We start from the raw sequence: 16,015 nt of genomic DNA on the forward strand, positions 1-16,015 counted from the left end.
ATAGGTTGGTTTCAGCAGAATTTCCAGATCCTAAAGAAGATCCTCTACTTTTTGAAACTGTGAAGAGTTGTATGGTGCATGGGCCATGTGGTACTCGAGACAAACATGTTATTTGCATGGAAGACGGAAGGTGTACTAAAAGGTTTCCACGAGTGTTTACGGAGTCGACAACAGTAGACGTGGATGGTTATCCAATCTATCGTCGTCGCGATACTGGTAAAGTGTATACCGTGAAAGGGCATCCTGTCAATAATAGAGATATTGTACCTTACAATGCTTACCTTTCCAAGTTGTTCAACTGTCATATTAACGTTGAAGTTTGTGCGGGTTTGCGTTGCGTAAAATATATCCATAAGTACATCTTCAAAGGATATGATCGTGCTACTTTTGTGTTGGGAAAAGTAGATGAGATTCAACAATATCTGGATGCACGATATATCGGACCACCAGAAGCAGCTTGGCGCATATTTGGCCACACTTTGCATGAGGAGAACCCAACAGTTGTGCGATTGGCAGTTCATTTACCAGGTATGCACCGTGTTCTTTTTAACCCTGATGATTCGAGGGAAACAATTTTAACAAGAGCAGAATAACAAACGTCAACTTTATTGGCCTTCTTTAAATGTTGTGTTTTAAATGTAGATGCACGTGCATTCACTTATCAAGAATTTCCAGAACACTTTGTCTGGAATAAACCACAACATTTATGGACTTCTAGAAAAAAAGGATTTGCAATCGGTAGAATGTATTTTGCGAGTCCAAATTGTGGTGAAAGGTTTTATTTGAGATTATTGTTGACTATTATAATCATTTGAATGTTTGCGTACAGTAAATGGTGTTTTATGTGAAACATTTAAATTAGCATGTATTGCTCGAGGCCTTTTAGAAGATAATGGCGAATGGGTACAGTGTTTAGAGGAAGCTATAAAAATGAAAACTGGGCATCAATTAAGAAAACTGTTCGTTGTTATTCTCTTGCATTGTTTCCCTTCAAATTCGGATCATTTGTGGAATCAGTTTTCACTTAATATTTGTGATGACCTGGCGCACAAGTTGCGTACAGTATTTGGAATCACGACACCGTCCGAGAATCAAGTCACAAACTATGGTTTATATCTTATAAATAAACTACTTCAACAGTCTGGCAAAGATTTAACTCATTTCAAACCTATGCCTCTTTCAACTGAAAATTGGAATGATCAACCTGGGAATAGATTATTACTAGAGCACAGAATGATTCAACATGAATGTCAGACAGTAGATGAACAAGTTAACGTCGATCATTTAAATGCTGAACAATCTTCTGCTTATAGGGTCATTTTAAATTCGGTCACCAACAATAAGGGAACGTGTTTTTTTTAAGTGGAGGTGCTGGTACTGGAAAAACATTTTTATACAACACGATTGCAACCAAATGTCGTAGTACGGGTCATATTGTTATAACTGTTGCTTCATCTGGAATTGCTTCGTTGTTATTAGTGGGAGGTCGAACTGCACATTCAACATTTTGTATTCCCTTAGATATTTTAGATAATTCGATATGTGGGTTCCATAAGCAGTCTATCCATGCTGAGTTATTTAGGGAAACTAAGCTAATTATATGGGATGAAGTACCTATGCAACATAGATTTTGTGTGGAAGCAGTTGATCGAACACTTCAGGATATTTGTGATAACAAAAACCCATTTGGTGGTATTACTGTTGTTCTAGGCGGTGATTTTAGGCAAATCTTGCCTGTAATACCAAAAGGAGTTTGTGAACAAATAGTTGGCGCTTCACTAAAACGTTCACCACTTTGGTTGATTATTGTTGTCCTGACATTGAGTCTTAACATGAGGTTAGCTGATTCAGAGCCAGGAAATGTTGGTTTTGCAAAATTCTTGGTTGAGGTACTTCCTTACTTCTTTCAACAAACAATTCATTATTTTAATAAATTATGTGTTATTACAAACCTTCAAATGGTTGACATAGTTATATTTTTTTTAGATTGGAACAAACCCGTGTGAAATTGTTCAACTACCACTTATTCACAGGTGTAAGAATCTACCTGAGTTATTATGTTCAACCTATCCTGGATTGAATATATTAGGTACATCATCTCCAAAGTACTTGACAGAGAGAGCTATTTTATCTCCCCGTAATGATGATGTAGACTTTATTAATTTGGAGGCATTAAAAATATTTTCAGGAAAGGCTATTGTCTATTTAGCCGCTGATAAATTAGTTGAAGAGGGGGAAGACAATAGGTTTGGAGGAGGTAATTATCCCAATGAGTATTTAAACTCTCTCGATTCTCCAGGATTACCTCCCTTCAAGCTTCAACTAAAAGTTGGTTGTCCAATAATGTTATTAAGAAATCTTGCTCCAAAAGATGGTCTTTGCAACAGAACTAGGTTGATTGTGGTTCGATGTGCTCCATGCATAATTGAAGCTCAAATTATTACCGGAGATAAATCTGGAGATTTAATTTTCTTGCCTCGAATATCTCTTACAACATCTTCTGTAGACGTTCCTGTTCGGATGACAAGAAGACAATTTCCAATTCGATTGGCTTATGCAATGACAATTAACAAATCTCAAGGACAATCTGTTAAGTTTGTTGGAGTTGATCTGCGGAGTCCAGTTTTTAGCCATGGCCAACTACACGTAGCATTGTCAAGATGCACTGCTTCAAATAGATTACATGTTTTATTACCGGAAACCTCAGAAAACTCAACTACGAATATTGTGTACCCTGAGGTTTTATTATAGCTATAGGTAATCTTTCATGATATTTACTTTTTTTTTTTCATTGTACTCAAATTCAACAAGTATTAACTATTTAACTTTCTTTTTCACTAATAGAGTTGGGATCAACAAGTACGAGACTTTGAGAGGCGAAATAAAAGATATATATGGGGAGAATGGAAGCATCGAAACACAGTAAGTGTATATTGCTTATAATTTTAAAGACCTTAAAATCTATCATTATGTCATCCTAACTATTGCAATGATATAACTTTTCAGATTGTTGTGCATGCTTCTCACTGGTCGTCACTGGTGCGTGTAGATACAATTACTTTCTTAAGAGTATTTCGAAGAGCTTACATGCCTGTTTTGATTGAAAACTACTTTGGCTAAAGTCTTCCAACTCCATGTATTTTGTGATACTTTTTGTATAGAATAGATGATATCTGCAAATGAATGCACATTTCATATAGAAACTACAACACAATCATACTTTTGTAGAAAGGAACAAATTTTGATGATTGTTTTTGTAGTTTAAATATTTTTGTTACCATCAACAACTATGTATGTGAAGTTTTATTATGTGAAAGGAAACTATTTTATTTTAATCTATTTATGACTCTAATCTAACTATTGTGACAATCTATGATAATACATTTACATCATTAAGGTTTTGAATACATTGCAGCAGACACTTATTGCGCATCAAGCACAAGTGGAACAAACATGTTTGCGTCAGGTTATTCCTAAATTAATATAGATTCCACTTTTGTTATTTTTTGTGAGTTAGCTATCGTGACCTTTGTATTCGTTCATGCTGTAGACATTGACGTCATTATGCGATTTGGAAGAGGTCAACCTTTAACTTCTCCGTGTTCCAAATCACACCAAAGGAACATTTTTAAGAGGTCAGTACTTTTCTTAGTCTAAAATTTGGTAATTTTACTAATTAGATATATTCTGAATTTATTTTATTGTGTCCATAACTATTCAAATTGGATATTGCTCAATCGTTCCTTTTAATTGGCAACAATGGTGTACCGTAAAGACGACATCTAATCAGGTTCTGAGCTCATTCTTTTATCTGTAGGTATTTTTACAAATGTCATTGATTTTTCTGTCATATTTAAATGTTTATGTAATTTTACTACTTCTGTTTACGTGTTGTACCAAATGAGTATTATTGTAGTGAGCATCCTTAGACTGGATCATCTATATTCCTACAAATTCGTATGTTATTGTGTCTTTATTAAAAGTATTAGTTTTTAGGACTATTTTCTCGCTACTTACATGGAACAAGTAAATGACAGTAACACTTGATTCTTTACCGGCTAAGATAGGTTATAGTTACATGCTCCCATTGCAATACCTTTTTAGATAAAGTATGTTGTGTCAGAGTAGTACATCAACTCACTTTCTGGGTAATGATATGGTTACATGCTCTCATTGCAATATCATTACTTTACGTGTTGTTAAGATCTTTCACTATGATGGTTCAACATTGACAGTGTGATGTTATATGTTACTAATTTTTGTGATGTTATTCAGGTACCTTAAACGCGATATTTGGATGAACATGAGATATTTTTCTGAAGAAGACCTGCGACCTCTTTTAATAATAAGTCCTTATTAGATTTACCTATCAGTGTAGTAAACTGTGAACTGATATGATGAATAAATACCGAAACATTCATTCAGCTGTAACTTATAATCATCCACAATGTACTTGGTCTATAATGCATATGAAAGAACTGTCCGTGCCCCACGGGCACGGGTTACACCCTCGTAATTCTATAACTCACTTGTAGTGGGTGTAATTCAAAAACTACTAACAAAATACTTGACGGCCACCGTTATATTTGACGATCACCCCGTTTGTTGAGCGAGTAACGAAGAAGGTTCCCGAACCCCGACGATTTTCTAGAAAAATTTGGTTTCTCGATTCTCCTCCATTACGGGAATCAAAAACCCTTTTCTCATTCCTTCTTTCTCCTCTCTACAATCAAAAGTTGCTAATCTAGCTCGATTTGTTTCTTCCATTAATAAACTCAGAAGAAGACGAAGAAGACGAAGAAGAAACCGATTTGTTTAGAGAGAGAAAGAGAGAGAATGGAGGGTGGAATCGCAGAGAACAAGCAATCTTCTTCTTCAGGTTCTTCATATACGTATTGGGTAAGGGAAGCGAAAGAAGATGCTGCTCCCCTTCCAGCTCCTCGCAAACTCTCTGCTCAAGATATCTCCACTCTTCCTCACTCTACATCTCTCGGATCTGTCTGGAATCGAGTAATACTCTCTCTCTCTCTCTCTCTCTCTCTCTCTCTCTCTCTCTCTCTCTCTCTCTCTATCTATCTATCTATCTATCTATATGTAAACATGTTTGTATCTGTAGGCATTCCTTAATTGATGTTATTGCCAGAGCTCTAAATATGATTGTTTTGAATAGAGTCTTACGGAAGCCCTTGGTTTTTCATTTTTATAACTAAAGAATGTTTTTTTTTCTTATTGAAGTTGTCAATGTTGTATTGAGTAGAAGATTTGTCTTGTTGAGTGATAAATTAATGATTAACTAGATATGGGTATGGAAGTAAATTTCATGAAAATTTACAAAAATAATTCTGGGTTAGCGTCATCCCCTCACCTCGCCCAGCGTCTCAATCGACACACATCGATCGATTTGTTTCCCATGCTCCATTGACCTAGAAACTCCTTGGAAGATAGGCAGTGAAGCTTGGATTCAAAGAATTGCTAAAACCCACTTTAGAACTTCATGATTTCATAGCATAATATCTACTTTTTGTTGTGTATTTTGAGAATTTCCAGCCTACTAGTTCTATTCAAGCTTCTATCCTGTAAACTAATTCTGAATTTGGATATATTTGATTTTAATAAATTTATCTAGTAGTATAAATTACAAGATGAATGTTGGAAGTTGAAACTTGTGTTAATTTTCCGAACTCAGAACTATCTTAGGTTTGTATTTTTAGTAGGGCTGCCGGATATCATGTTAGTGTTGTGCTTTTAGTTCATTGAATTTTCTTTGTTAGCATTTTTCTCAAATGAAACTCGTTCTTACAGGCAGGAACCTGGGAGGAGAAGAACCTTCATTCGTGGGCAAGTGGTCGGTTGAAGGTAAACACATGCTGAACACCTGTTATCTTTCATATTTCGTTTTCCTGGTCAATGTTTTAAAATACGTTTTTATGCCTCAAGGTGGTTGATCTCACAAGGCGTACGCCTTGTTGCATAAAAGGAGTGAACTACTTGTTTTTTGGAAGGAAAATGATATCAATTATGTAAAAACATAGCATAGTTTTTATACTTCACTCCCGTAATATGGTCCTCAGTGTTTGATAAGCAAAATACTAAAACTTTCGTGTTGCTCAACAACTCAAAAGTACTCGGTGACTTCAGATGCACACGTTCTAGTCTCGAGTTCAAATACGTACGCCTCGAGGCATCAGGTGACCACCTCGCCTCAATGCACGCCTCAATGTGTAAGCCTTGAAAGATTTTTTTTTAAACATTGTTCCTGGTAGTGTTTGCTTGGTCTCAAAATCCGTATTGTGTGCATATTACTCAGTTTGATGCCTTTAGCCATTTTCTTTTGGTATAGTAACAGATTGTCAAAGTAGGTCCTTAATTTGAGATGACAATTTGACTTTATGTGTAGCTGAGATTGGTTCTTATAGCGTTTATCTGTACCGTTTTCCTTATAGCGTGTGTTTTGATTGCAGGAGTTACTTAGTTCTTTGGGATGCTTAAAATTCTCTAGCGGGAAAGCCGAAATAACGGAAGTGTCAAAATGCTCAGGGGATGTGAGTCTTTTGACTATCATTTGATGCATGAAATCTTGTATTTTCTTTCCTGATTGTTGCTTATGTAGATCTTATCGGTGAATGTCTTCTATTCGCGTTCGTATAGAATGTTGCAAGACCATTTGGTTGATTTGGGTCTGAGTTCAATTAAGCTTTATGGTACATTTGGTCCTTTTTCCTTCACAACTAGAGAGGGAGGGGTCTATTTCGCGTAGGCCCCCATGCCTTCCAATAAGTTTTGTTATACATTACTACACGTATGCATATCACTGCTCTTCACTGGATTAGTTTATTACTGGCAGAGTTAATGAAATACCTTGGTATTCGTTATAATTTGCATAATTACTATAAGTTGATAATAGCTGATTCTGATACTATTTACAGGCGTTCTTGGTTACGGTTCGGAACAAGAAGCGTGTTGGCTACACATATGAATTAACATTGAGGTTCAAAGGCAAGTTTTTGTCCAACTTGTGTCCTTCCCTTTTTATGTACCACTATTTTTGTCTGTTCTTTTGTTAATGTTTCCGTCGGTCACGTGCTCAGGGGAATGGTTAGTCAAAGAAGAGAAAAAGAACATCAAGGGCCACATAGATATTGCAGAGTTTTCATTTGGAGAAGTTGATGATATAGAGGTACATCCCTAATCCTGTACTTGTGTTTAAAGGGAACATGAACCAAACGAGAGAGCCCGAAGAAACAGAAAGAAAAGAAAGCAAATGACTGATAGTAGCTGTGCTTAGAAGTACGTCTTGACTCCGTCAATGTGTCTAGTAGTCGGAGCTTCAAAGAACCGAATTCTGAGTAAAGATTAGATACTTTGTCAGTAATCTGTAATGCCCGGGAATATGTGGTGAATGGGTGAATGGGTCTTGTTGGACATCTACATATACTAATACCGGCATATTCTTCATCCAAATCTTGTGTTATGTAACCTCAACAGTCAAATTTTATTCCAGTCTTATTATAGTATTGTTTTGTCGCATGCAGTAAGGTTATAGTCTGATTCCAAACCATGCCTCGGAGAGCTTAGTAGGTGTAAATAAACCTCTTATAGTGATGGGTTGTAGAAGTGAATGTTGCTGAATTTTCCATTAAATCCTCATGAACCTTAGTTTTTGAGGGTTATATCTCACTTGAAACTCATCTTCATTCTGCAGGTCGATGTCAGGATTAGTGATGATAAGGATCTTGAGCAGCAAGACAAACGACAAATCGGGCAGGACGTGAGACTGTTTTTACAGCCCATTCGTGAGAAACTACTTCAATTCGAGCAGGAGCTTAAAGACAGATAGGAGAAAAAAAAAATCTAGTATGATTCTGTCACAAGAGCTTCCGTGTAGTAACAGTCTCAATTTCCATAAGAAAAATAGTGATTAGAACATTGAAATGGTTATTTAGCAGTTCCAAGGCCCTAATTAGAACCAGCTTCCTTCACTAATACAGTGTCGTTAATTGTTAAATTTAAATTATAGAACTTGTAATGGACCCTTTGCTTTGGGGAACTTATTTAAGGCAGTTTCTTTGTTCTCTGTGGCCCGTTTGCAGTCCTCTAACTTTGAATCCCAATAGCAGGCCAGATGTGAGTTTGACTAAACGGTCTATACCGATTTTAAATCTTCAATCTGAAACTGGGGTTTAGGCCTCTTTATTATGTTATTGGGCTTAAGGCTAGGCCTCTTTCATTTGTAGTTTAATTCGGTAGTTATTGTGTTTATCACATCTTGATGACGTATCCGTAAATCGTAGTCGATTTCTCAAAAAAAAAAAAACTCAATCTGAAATTGTTCTGAATACCTTTTAGATTTGGCTCTGCAGCGGAGAGACTTTAAACAGTAGGTGGCACTGCGTTGTTCTTTGACATAGGTCAGGGACGCATTTATCAAAGTAATTCATTGATCATATATAAATTAGGATAATACTTCTTTGATCAGATTTGTTACCAGTCATTGAATCAGAGTTGGTTATGGATAGGTTTCCATTCATGGACGAATTGATAATATTGTACAAATGTGACATTTCAAGTGGCATCAGGGGAACACAATTTGGATATGTATGGCTTTAAGTTCAGATGCATGGAATTTGTATAGGTCATCTAATTGTATAACAAGTAATCGTTTGGAAGGGTCTTTAGGAAATTTTATTCAAACTAATCCGGATGATGCCACAAGCACAAAGTGGAGTGTTTTTAGAAGAGTGAAGATAGATTTTGACATTCTATTACCACTCCCTCAAAGAGCCAATCTCAAATTATCAAATACGAAACTCATATCAGTGGAACTTAGAATAGAACGTCTCCCTCGCATCTGTAGTTCTTGTGGAATGATAGGACAAGAATAAAATGTTCTTCTATTATTTTACATTTTGGTGGTATGATGAAACAAAACTTAACAGATGAGCAAAGATCGTTGGTGCAAAAGGCAATGGAGCCAAAATACAAGGAAAATTTCAAGGTGTCGTTTTTTACAAGGGGTACATAGAGGGAAATGTGTTCTCTAGTCTTATTCAATTTTCTCTACATTGTGAGATGGGATCTTTGTCTGAGGTGAAAGATAAGAGAAAGAATTCTATTGATTTCAAGATATATATTATTACAAGAACTCTCAACCTTATATAGGTTCTACAACAATGAAAAAGAGAGATTACAGAAAGAGGATATAACCAGAGAGAGAAGAAAGGGAAAGTTAGTTAAGAACAGTTTACCTAACATTAACCGACTAATCTGTTCTTAACTAACCTAACTAACTACTAATTGTTCTTCACATGTGCAGACCACACATATCAAAAGGAGTGCCCATAGAAACGATAATAACCAACTCTTTCATATTAGCTCCTTCCTTTATCTCAAGAGTTACTGAATAGTCCTTCTCTCTAACAACCCCCCTCAAACATATGGATCAGACTAGATGAGACATAAGTTTGTCCCTCAAGAATTCAAAAGCCAGAACAAGGAGACCCTTAGTAAGTATATCTGCAAGATTGCGATCAGAAGGTACATACTTGACCTCCAGCTGATGCTGCTGAACCAAATCCCTAATGAAATGCACATCTATCTCCACATGTTTAGTGCGAGCATGAAAAACAGGGTTAGAAGCCAAGAATTTCGCACCCATATTGTCACAGTATAACACCATTGGGAATCTAACAGAAACATGAAGCTTATAAAGTAAATAGGATGCCCAAAGTAACTCAGAGGTAGCCAAAGACAATGCTCTATATTCAGCCTCTGTGGACGACCTAGACACTGTTTGTTGCTTCTTAGAGGACCAACAGACCAGTGTGGAACCCAAGAAGATACAATAACCACTAGTGGACCTCCTTGAATCAGGGCAACTCCCCCAATCCGAATCTGAAAACCCACTTAAAATAGAAAAGTCACCAGATTGAATCATAATTCCATCAGACAAAGTACCCTTTAGATACCTGAGAACCTTTGTAAGAAGAGTAAGATGGATTGATGTTGGTTGATGCATAAATTGAGAGAGATAGTTCACTGAGTAAGTAATATCAGGTCTTGTGAGAGTAGCATACTGGAGCCCACCAACCATGTTCCTATAAAACAAAGGGTCCTCTAGGGGATCACTTGGATACTCTTTTTCCAAAAGAGACAGGAGTAGCACTCGGTTTACATTCAAGAAGGTCTGCTTTTTGAAGAAGTTCAATAATGTACTTGGTCTGAGTTAATTTGAGGGAACCTGTGTCCTTAGCCACTTCAATTCCTAGAAAGAAATGAAGGTCTCCCAGCTCCTTCATCGCAAACACCTTCTTCAAATCAACAACCAACCTTTGAAGTAAGGGCAAACTGGATCCAGTGAGGATGATATCATCCACATATAAGAGAAAGACCAAAATTTGATTATTAGAGGTGTAGACAAACATGGATGAATCAGAAGAGCTCTTAAGAAAGGCCCAATCTAGCAAATAAGTAGCAATCCTAGTGAACCAAGCTCTAGGTGCTTGCTTGAGGCCATAGAGGGATTTATGTAAGTGGCAGACATAATCAGGGCATTTAGCATCTTTAAATCCTCTAGGCTGCTTCATATAGACATTCTCATGCAAATCCCCATGGAGGAATGCATTTGACACATCCAACTGATGGATTGTCCAAGCATTGGAGACTGCTAAGGTAAGCACCACTCTTACTGTTTGCATCTTGACCACAGGGCTGAAGGTCTCTTGGTAATCAACCCCTTCCTGTCTCTGATAGCATGAAAGATAAGAGAAAGAATTCTATTGATTTCAAGATATATATTATTACAAGAACTCTCAACCTTATATAGGTTCTACAACAATGAAAAAGAGAGATTACAGAAAGAGGATATAACTAGAGAGAGAAGAAAGGGAAAGTTAGTTAAGAACAGTTTACCTAACATTAACCGACTAATCTGTTCTTAACTAACCTAACTAACTACTAATTGTTCTTCACATGTGCAGACCACACATATCAAAAGGAGTGCCCATAGAAACGATAATAACCAACTCTTTCATATTAGCTCCTTCCTTTATCTCAAGAGTTACTGAATAGTCCTTCTCTCTAACATGAGGGAAAAAGATTTAACAAGCGAAAATGCTTCAAAAATCCTTTCTATAGTTGATAACTTTGGCAATTTGCTTGATGTAGTGGTCTGCCACCTAAGCCCAGAATTGGGAGGTCGGCAAGATCATCTAAGGAGCTCCAGCATGCCCTGTCTCAAACACAACCAAGTTTGCTCTAGGATTCGTAAGGAGAGTTGGGGGTCCGCGTAAGCAAGGCCGATGTTTTACACCTTGAACATGGGAAGGCAAAAGTGTCTGCACGCTTACCGACTTAATCACAGAGCTTCCCAAAGATCTAAATCGGCCAGGATCTTAAGTGTTTAAGTAACTTAGGCTTCAAGAGTCTCAAAGGAAAAAACATCTTTTAGAAAATCTGTCATCTTAGCAGGATATCTACGAAGGATCCATGAACATAGGAACTTCTAAATATCCAATATACGAGATAAACACAAAAAAAAACCTTAACTACGAAATAGTAGTTCCAATACAACAAGGGGAATCTCGACCGCCTCAATCTCACCGTTTATCACAGTCGGTATAAAGCAGCCTCTAAAAGGGCATCACATCACCTTCAACAAGGTAAGTTCTCCAATGATCAATCAATACTCAATATTGTAATTACAAAGGACAATATGACCGACTGTCTTGAGCGTTGGAGAGGTTCCTGAACTCTTTGCAGATTTTTCCCCCAGGTTTCCAAGAGCATGAGCGGGAATCGAAGGAGTAGTATCATTCAGTTGGACGTGATCCAACATCAAGACACTTATTTGAGACTGGTAACTAGATTGCCATTTTTTGACATCAGCAGGGTCCACTGTTTCCCTATCTCTTCTTCAAGGGTTTAATACTCCTTTGGATCATCTACTCCCTTACTATTATCTTTTCGGTGGGCATTTTTCTCATCTTTGTAATTTCTTCTGTAATAGATTTGGAAGTGGGCTTTGAGTTTGTTCTTCTGGATGTAATTTCTTCTGTAATATTGTTGTTGATGTTGAATGAAAAAAACTGTTCTTTTCCTTTCAACACTGTTTTTTTGATGTCTAAAAGTGAATTTCGGGCATCACTCAGATGATGAAGGATCAACATTCAGATGATGAAGTTTCCTTGTGTAATTTGCTGAGTTTTTGTTGAAACTGAAAAACTACTCTTGTCTCAAGTCAGTAGGGTGTTTTTGCAGTTACAAGAAATGAATTTAAAGTCTGACTTTAGAGGATAAACCTTCCTCCCTAATTAGGGTGAACCTTATATGTTTATATAGGTTCAGTTATCTGACCGTGATGATCCGCTCAGATGATGCAGTGACGAGGCACTGTATTAGATGAGAGCCACGTGGTGATGGTCGTTAGGCAAATAATATCTCATGAGAGTGTATCTTTTGACACTAACAAATCCTCTAACATTTAACGGTTTGTGCTTAAAAACAGGTACTTTGGGGTGCTCCATACATCCATCACGTAGCCATCTGCAGGTTATTCTAGAGCTCGGGCAAACTGAGCTCATATGTTTGACCTCTCTACTCCAGACCTCAAATCAAGTGAAGACTCGGGTTAGGTAAATTTAGACTCTGATCCACCTTCCTGTGCCTCGACGCAAGACATGGCTCAAGGTGTCAAGCTAATTTCCACATACCTCCTTTGCTGTTCTACGATCTAGAGTTGAGCTCTTGCCAAGTCTAGCCTTGTCAATTCTCGAAACCATAGCAAGGCTTAAGGCACATAGGAAACTCGTGCAGACATCCCATGTCAGGACTTAGGTGGCAGGGCTCTGTCGGATTCGCCTCCTTGATGACTTGGATACGGGTCAACCCTGTAGGGAATTATACTCTTATACTAGTGTTTATAGCGGATAACGACATCTAATGTCTAACACTAGTATATCCAAGATCATCATGCAAAACTAGTAATTAACTAATAGGAAGATAGTAGATTATCTTAATCGCTATTTCCCTTGAGCTAGTTGAATAGATTAAAGAAGACCAAGAGCTTCAAACGTAGCTCCTCTACTTGGGACATCGAACGGTGTATCTAATCTCCCTCCTTGAAAGCTTGCTAGCACTCCAATGGTGGTTTGATAATAAGAAGACCTTCTTCTTGCTTGACTAGAAGATAGCTTGGGAATTAGCTCACTTTCTCCTCTCTACTTGATGTGGTAGAATAAGAAAGCTTAGAGAGAAATTCCACACCTTATTCTCTGCCCTAAGAGTGTTTATATAGAACCCTAATGAGAATACACCTCCTCAAAGGTTTCCTAAAACACCCTTTAGAATAAGATTTAGGGAAATAGTCGAAAATAGCAATTAATGATATTTTCTCAATTCCCTAAGGAGGAGGTGTCCAAACACCACGAAATTTTGCATGCATACTACTGGGTATGTCAGAAACTCACCCTACAAAATTAATTCCAATCCGAGTTCCGAAAGTACCCGAACCGGCCTAGGCCCAAAACCCTTATTTCGGGTCTTTTTGCTATCTTTTGCCCAAATTCTATTTAGGCCTGTGAGATATGTTTATGGGACATTCTCAATGTTATATCACACTCTCACTAGTGATATCATCTGATTAAATACCCATTCTTATGTGTAACCTGAAGGAGTTGAAGGAGATGTCCTTCGACCAAGGTGACAATGCGAACAATTTGTCGGATAGGACAATTGATGTGGAAGATCATCAAGTCCGATTGATTTAGGGATCGTAGAGTTGTAGCTAGAGACCAACTACGATCGTCGAATTACGGAGTAATTCGCGGCTAACTTCGATCGGATCCTACAACGGGTTACACATAAGAGTGACAAATTGATCTAGGATATGACTAGTGGGAGTGAGATATAATCATGGGAGTGTCCCATAAACATATCTCATAGGCCTAAAAAGGAATTAGGCAAAGATAGTACAAAAGGGCCAAAAACAGGGTTTTTGGGCCTAGACCGGTTCGGGTACTTCTAGGACTCGGATTGGGCTGAATTTTGAAGGGTTAGTTGTTGATATAATAAACATTATATCTGCCAATTTTCGTGGTGTTTGGGCACCTCCTCCTTAGGGAATTGAGAAAATACCAATAGTTGCTATTTTCGACTATTTCCCTAAATCTTATTCTAAAGGGTGTTTTAGGAAACCTAAAAGGAGGTGGATTCTTATTAGGGTTCTATATAAACACTCTTAGGGCAGAGAATAAGGTGTGGAATTTCTCTCTAAGCTTTCTTACTCTACCACATCAAGTAGAGAGGAGAAAGTGAGCTAATTCCCATTAACTATCTATCTAGTCAAGAAGAAAGGAGTTCTTCTTTTCCAACCACCATTGGTGTGCTAGCTATACAACAAGGTGGGAGATCAAATTGATTGCTCGTGTCCTAAGTAGAGGAGCTACACTTGAAGCTCTTGGTCTTCTCATAAGCAATTGGAAAGGTTCGAGGGAAAACTAGCGAACAAGGTATTTATCTTTCTAGTTTTAATTAATGATTATCATAGGTTTATGCATGTGATCCTGGGAATACTAGTGTAGATATTAGATGTCTTAATTCCGCTATAAACACTAGTAGAAGGGTGTAAAACCCAACAGTGGCGTCAGAGCCTCTTGCAATTAGCCTATCTTATCTAAGTTTTGGACCAATTCCATGCTTTCCTAGATAGATTATTGTGTCAAAATATTTCAAAATTTGTTCTTGAAAAGAGTTTCAAAACCTAAAATTTTGATCCAAATTGGTTTGATTAAAAGAGTTGTTTTTAAGTTTTTGGAAACTTGTGAAAAACAAGATTTGGAAACTTAGAATTGTTCTAAAAAGAATTTGAAATATTTAGAAGTGTTTTAAATTTTGGAAAAAGCAATTTAAAATTGCAATACAAAAAAAAAAAAAAAAAAAGGGGAGACTATTGAGTTTTTTAGAAACTCAATAGGTCCGGCCAGGAAGCTTCCTGGCCGGACCAGTAGCCTGGAGGACGCGTCTGGTAGACGCGTCCCAGATTATTGTTGGATGCATCTGAGGACGCGTCCAGCTGCTCCAGGTCGCGTCTTCCAGACGCGTCCAGTACCTACTACCAGACGCGTCTGGGGTCCTGGGTGTCTCGGACTAAGTCCGAGACACCTAGTGCTGGTCCGGTCCAGCACCAGATGCGTCTAGGACGCGTCTGGTGCTTGGACTAGCGTCCTGGCTCCGGCCAGGACGAGATCAGGCCTATTGGCCTCGGCTCGGACATGCCGGCCCTATGGGCCGTGCCATATCCGGACCTTGTCCAAGCCCTTTTGTGGGCTTGGGCCGGGACTTGTCCCGGGTCTTTTCAAGGCTTTGCGGACCACGAAAAGGGACCACTATTCGAGTGGGAGTTTTATCCAAATTTTCTCCCAAAATTCCAATCCAAATAATTCCGAAATTAACCCGGGCCATTCAAGGCCCAAACGGAATTTCTCTTTAAAATCAAATTTTAAAATCAAACCAAGACACACCATTAGTCTAATCTTTTGATGTAGACTTAAGGTGCGTACATGACATACGGATGTCGACAAAAGTATCTCCCGGATATACATGCATATATAATTGATAGCCTTGAAATATATTATATGATTGCATGTGATGTGAATGCGGAAACTAGTATGGCCATAGAATTTATTTCTTATTCTTGTTTTGAGCACGGATGGGTGCATGTTTTGTAATAATTTTAATTTCAAGTTTACACGATCTGCGAATCGTTTGAGTCTTGTAATTAGAGTTTAGGGTTTATGAGTCCATTGATGAAACTCAAGGAAGAAATCCAAAGGCGAGTGGGAGAAATCAATGGAGGTTCAAAGACGGAGATCTAGACGAACTAAAAGGCGAAACAAGAAGCAAACCAAAGGAGATTAGATCTTCTAGGTTAGGGGCCATACTAGGATCCATATGTGCTTGATTTACTTTCTCGCGCGCATTTACTTACTTATTTACGCTTTATGTCGTGGATGTTAGTTAG

At 37.8% G+C, this 16,015-nt stretch overlaps 2 protein-coding genes across 2 annotated transcripts; both read left to right on the top strand.

Annotated features, from left to right (window-relative positions):
• Positions 1 to 405: 405 nt before the first annotated feature.
• Positions 406 to 3,592, top strand: LOC147531824 (uncharacterized). The gene is made up of 9 exons (XM_086649844.1): positions 406 to 528; positions 643 to 745; positions 830 to 1,314; positions 1,560 to 1,889; positions 1,987 to 2,739; positions 2,845 to 2,922; positions 3,007 to 3,039; positions 3,416 to 3,466; positions 3,551 to 3,592. The coding sequence occupies exons 1-9, from the start codon at positions 406 to 408 to the stop codon at positions 3,590 to 3,592; spliced, it is 1,998 nt and encodes a 665-aa protein (XP_086505970.1).
• A 942-nt stretch (positions 3,593 to 4,534) lies between these two features.
• Positions 4,535 to 8,074, top strand: LOC147531825 (chaperone binding / ATPase activator). The gene is made up of 6 exons (XM_086649184.1): positions 4,535 to 5,010; positions 5,803 to 5,856; positions 6,462 to 6,542; positions 6,927 to 6,996; positions 7,089 to 7,177; positions 7,703 to 8,074. Exons 1-6 carry the CDS (start codon positions 4,837 to 4,839, stop codon positions 7,835 to 7,837), a joined length of 603 nt encoding a protein of 200 aa, XP_086505310.1. The 5' UTR covers positions 4,535 to 4,836; the 3' UTR covers positions 7,838 to 8,074.
• The last annotated feature ends 7,941 nt before the right edge of the window (positions 8,075 to 16,015 follow it).

Source organism: Eschscholzia californica, unplaced genomic scaffold (genome assembly GCF_041429995.1).
Source record: "Eschscholzia californica isolate CP2 unplaced genomic scaffold, dmEscCali1.0.p SCAF_6, whole genome shotgun sequence".
In the NCBI taxonomy this organism is placed as follows: Eukaryota; Viridiplantae; Streptophyta; class Magnoliopsida; order Ranunculales; family Papaveraceae; genus Eschscholzia; species Eschscholzia californica.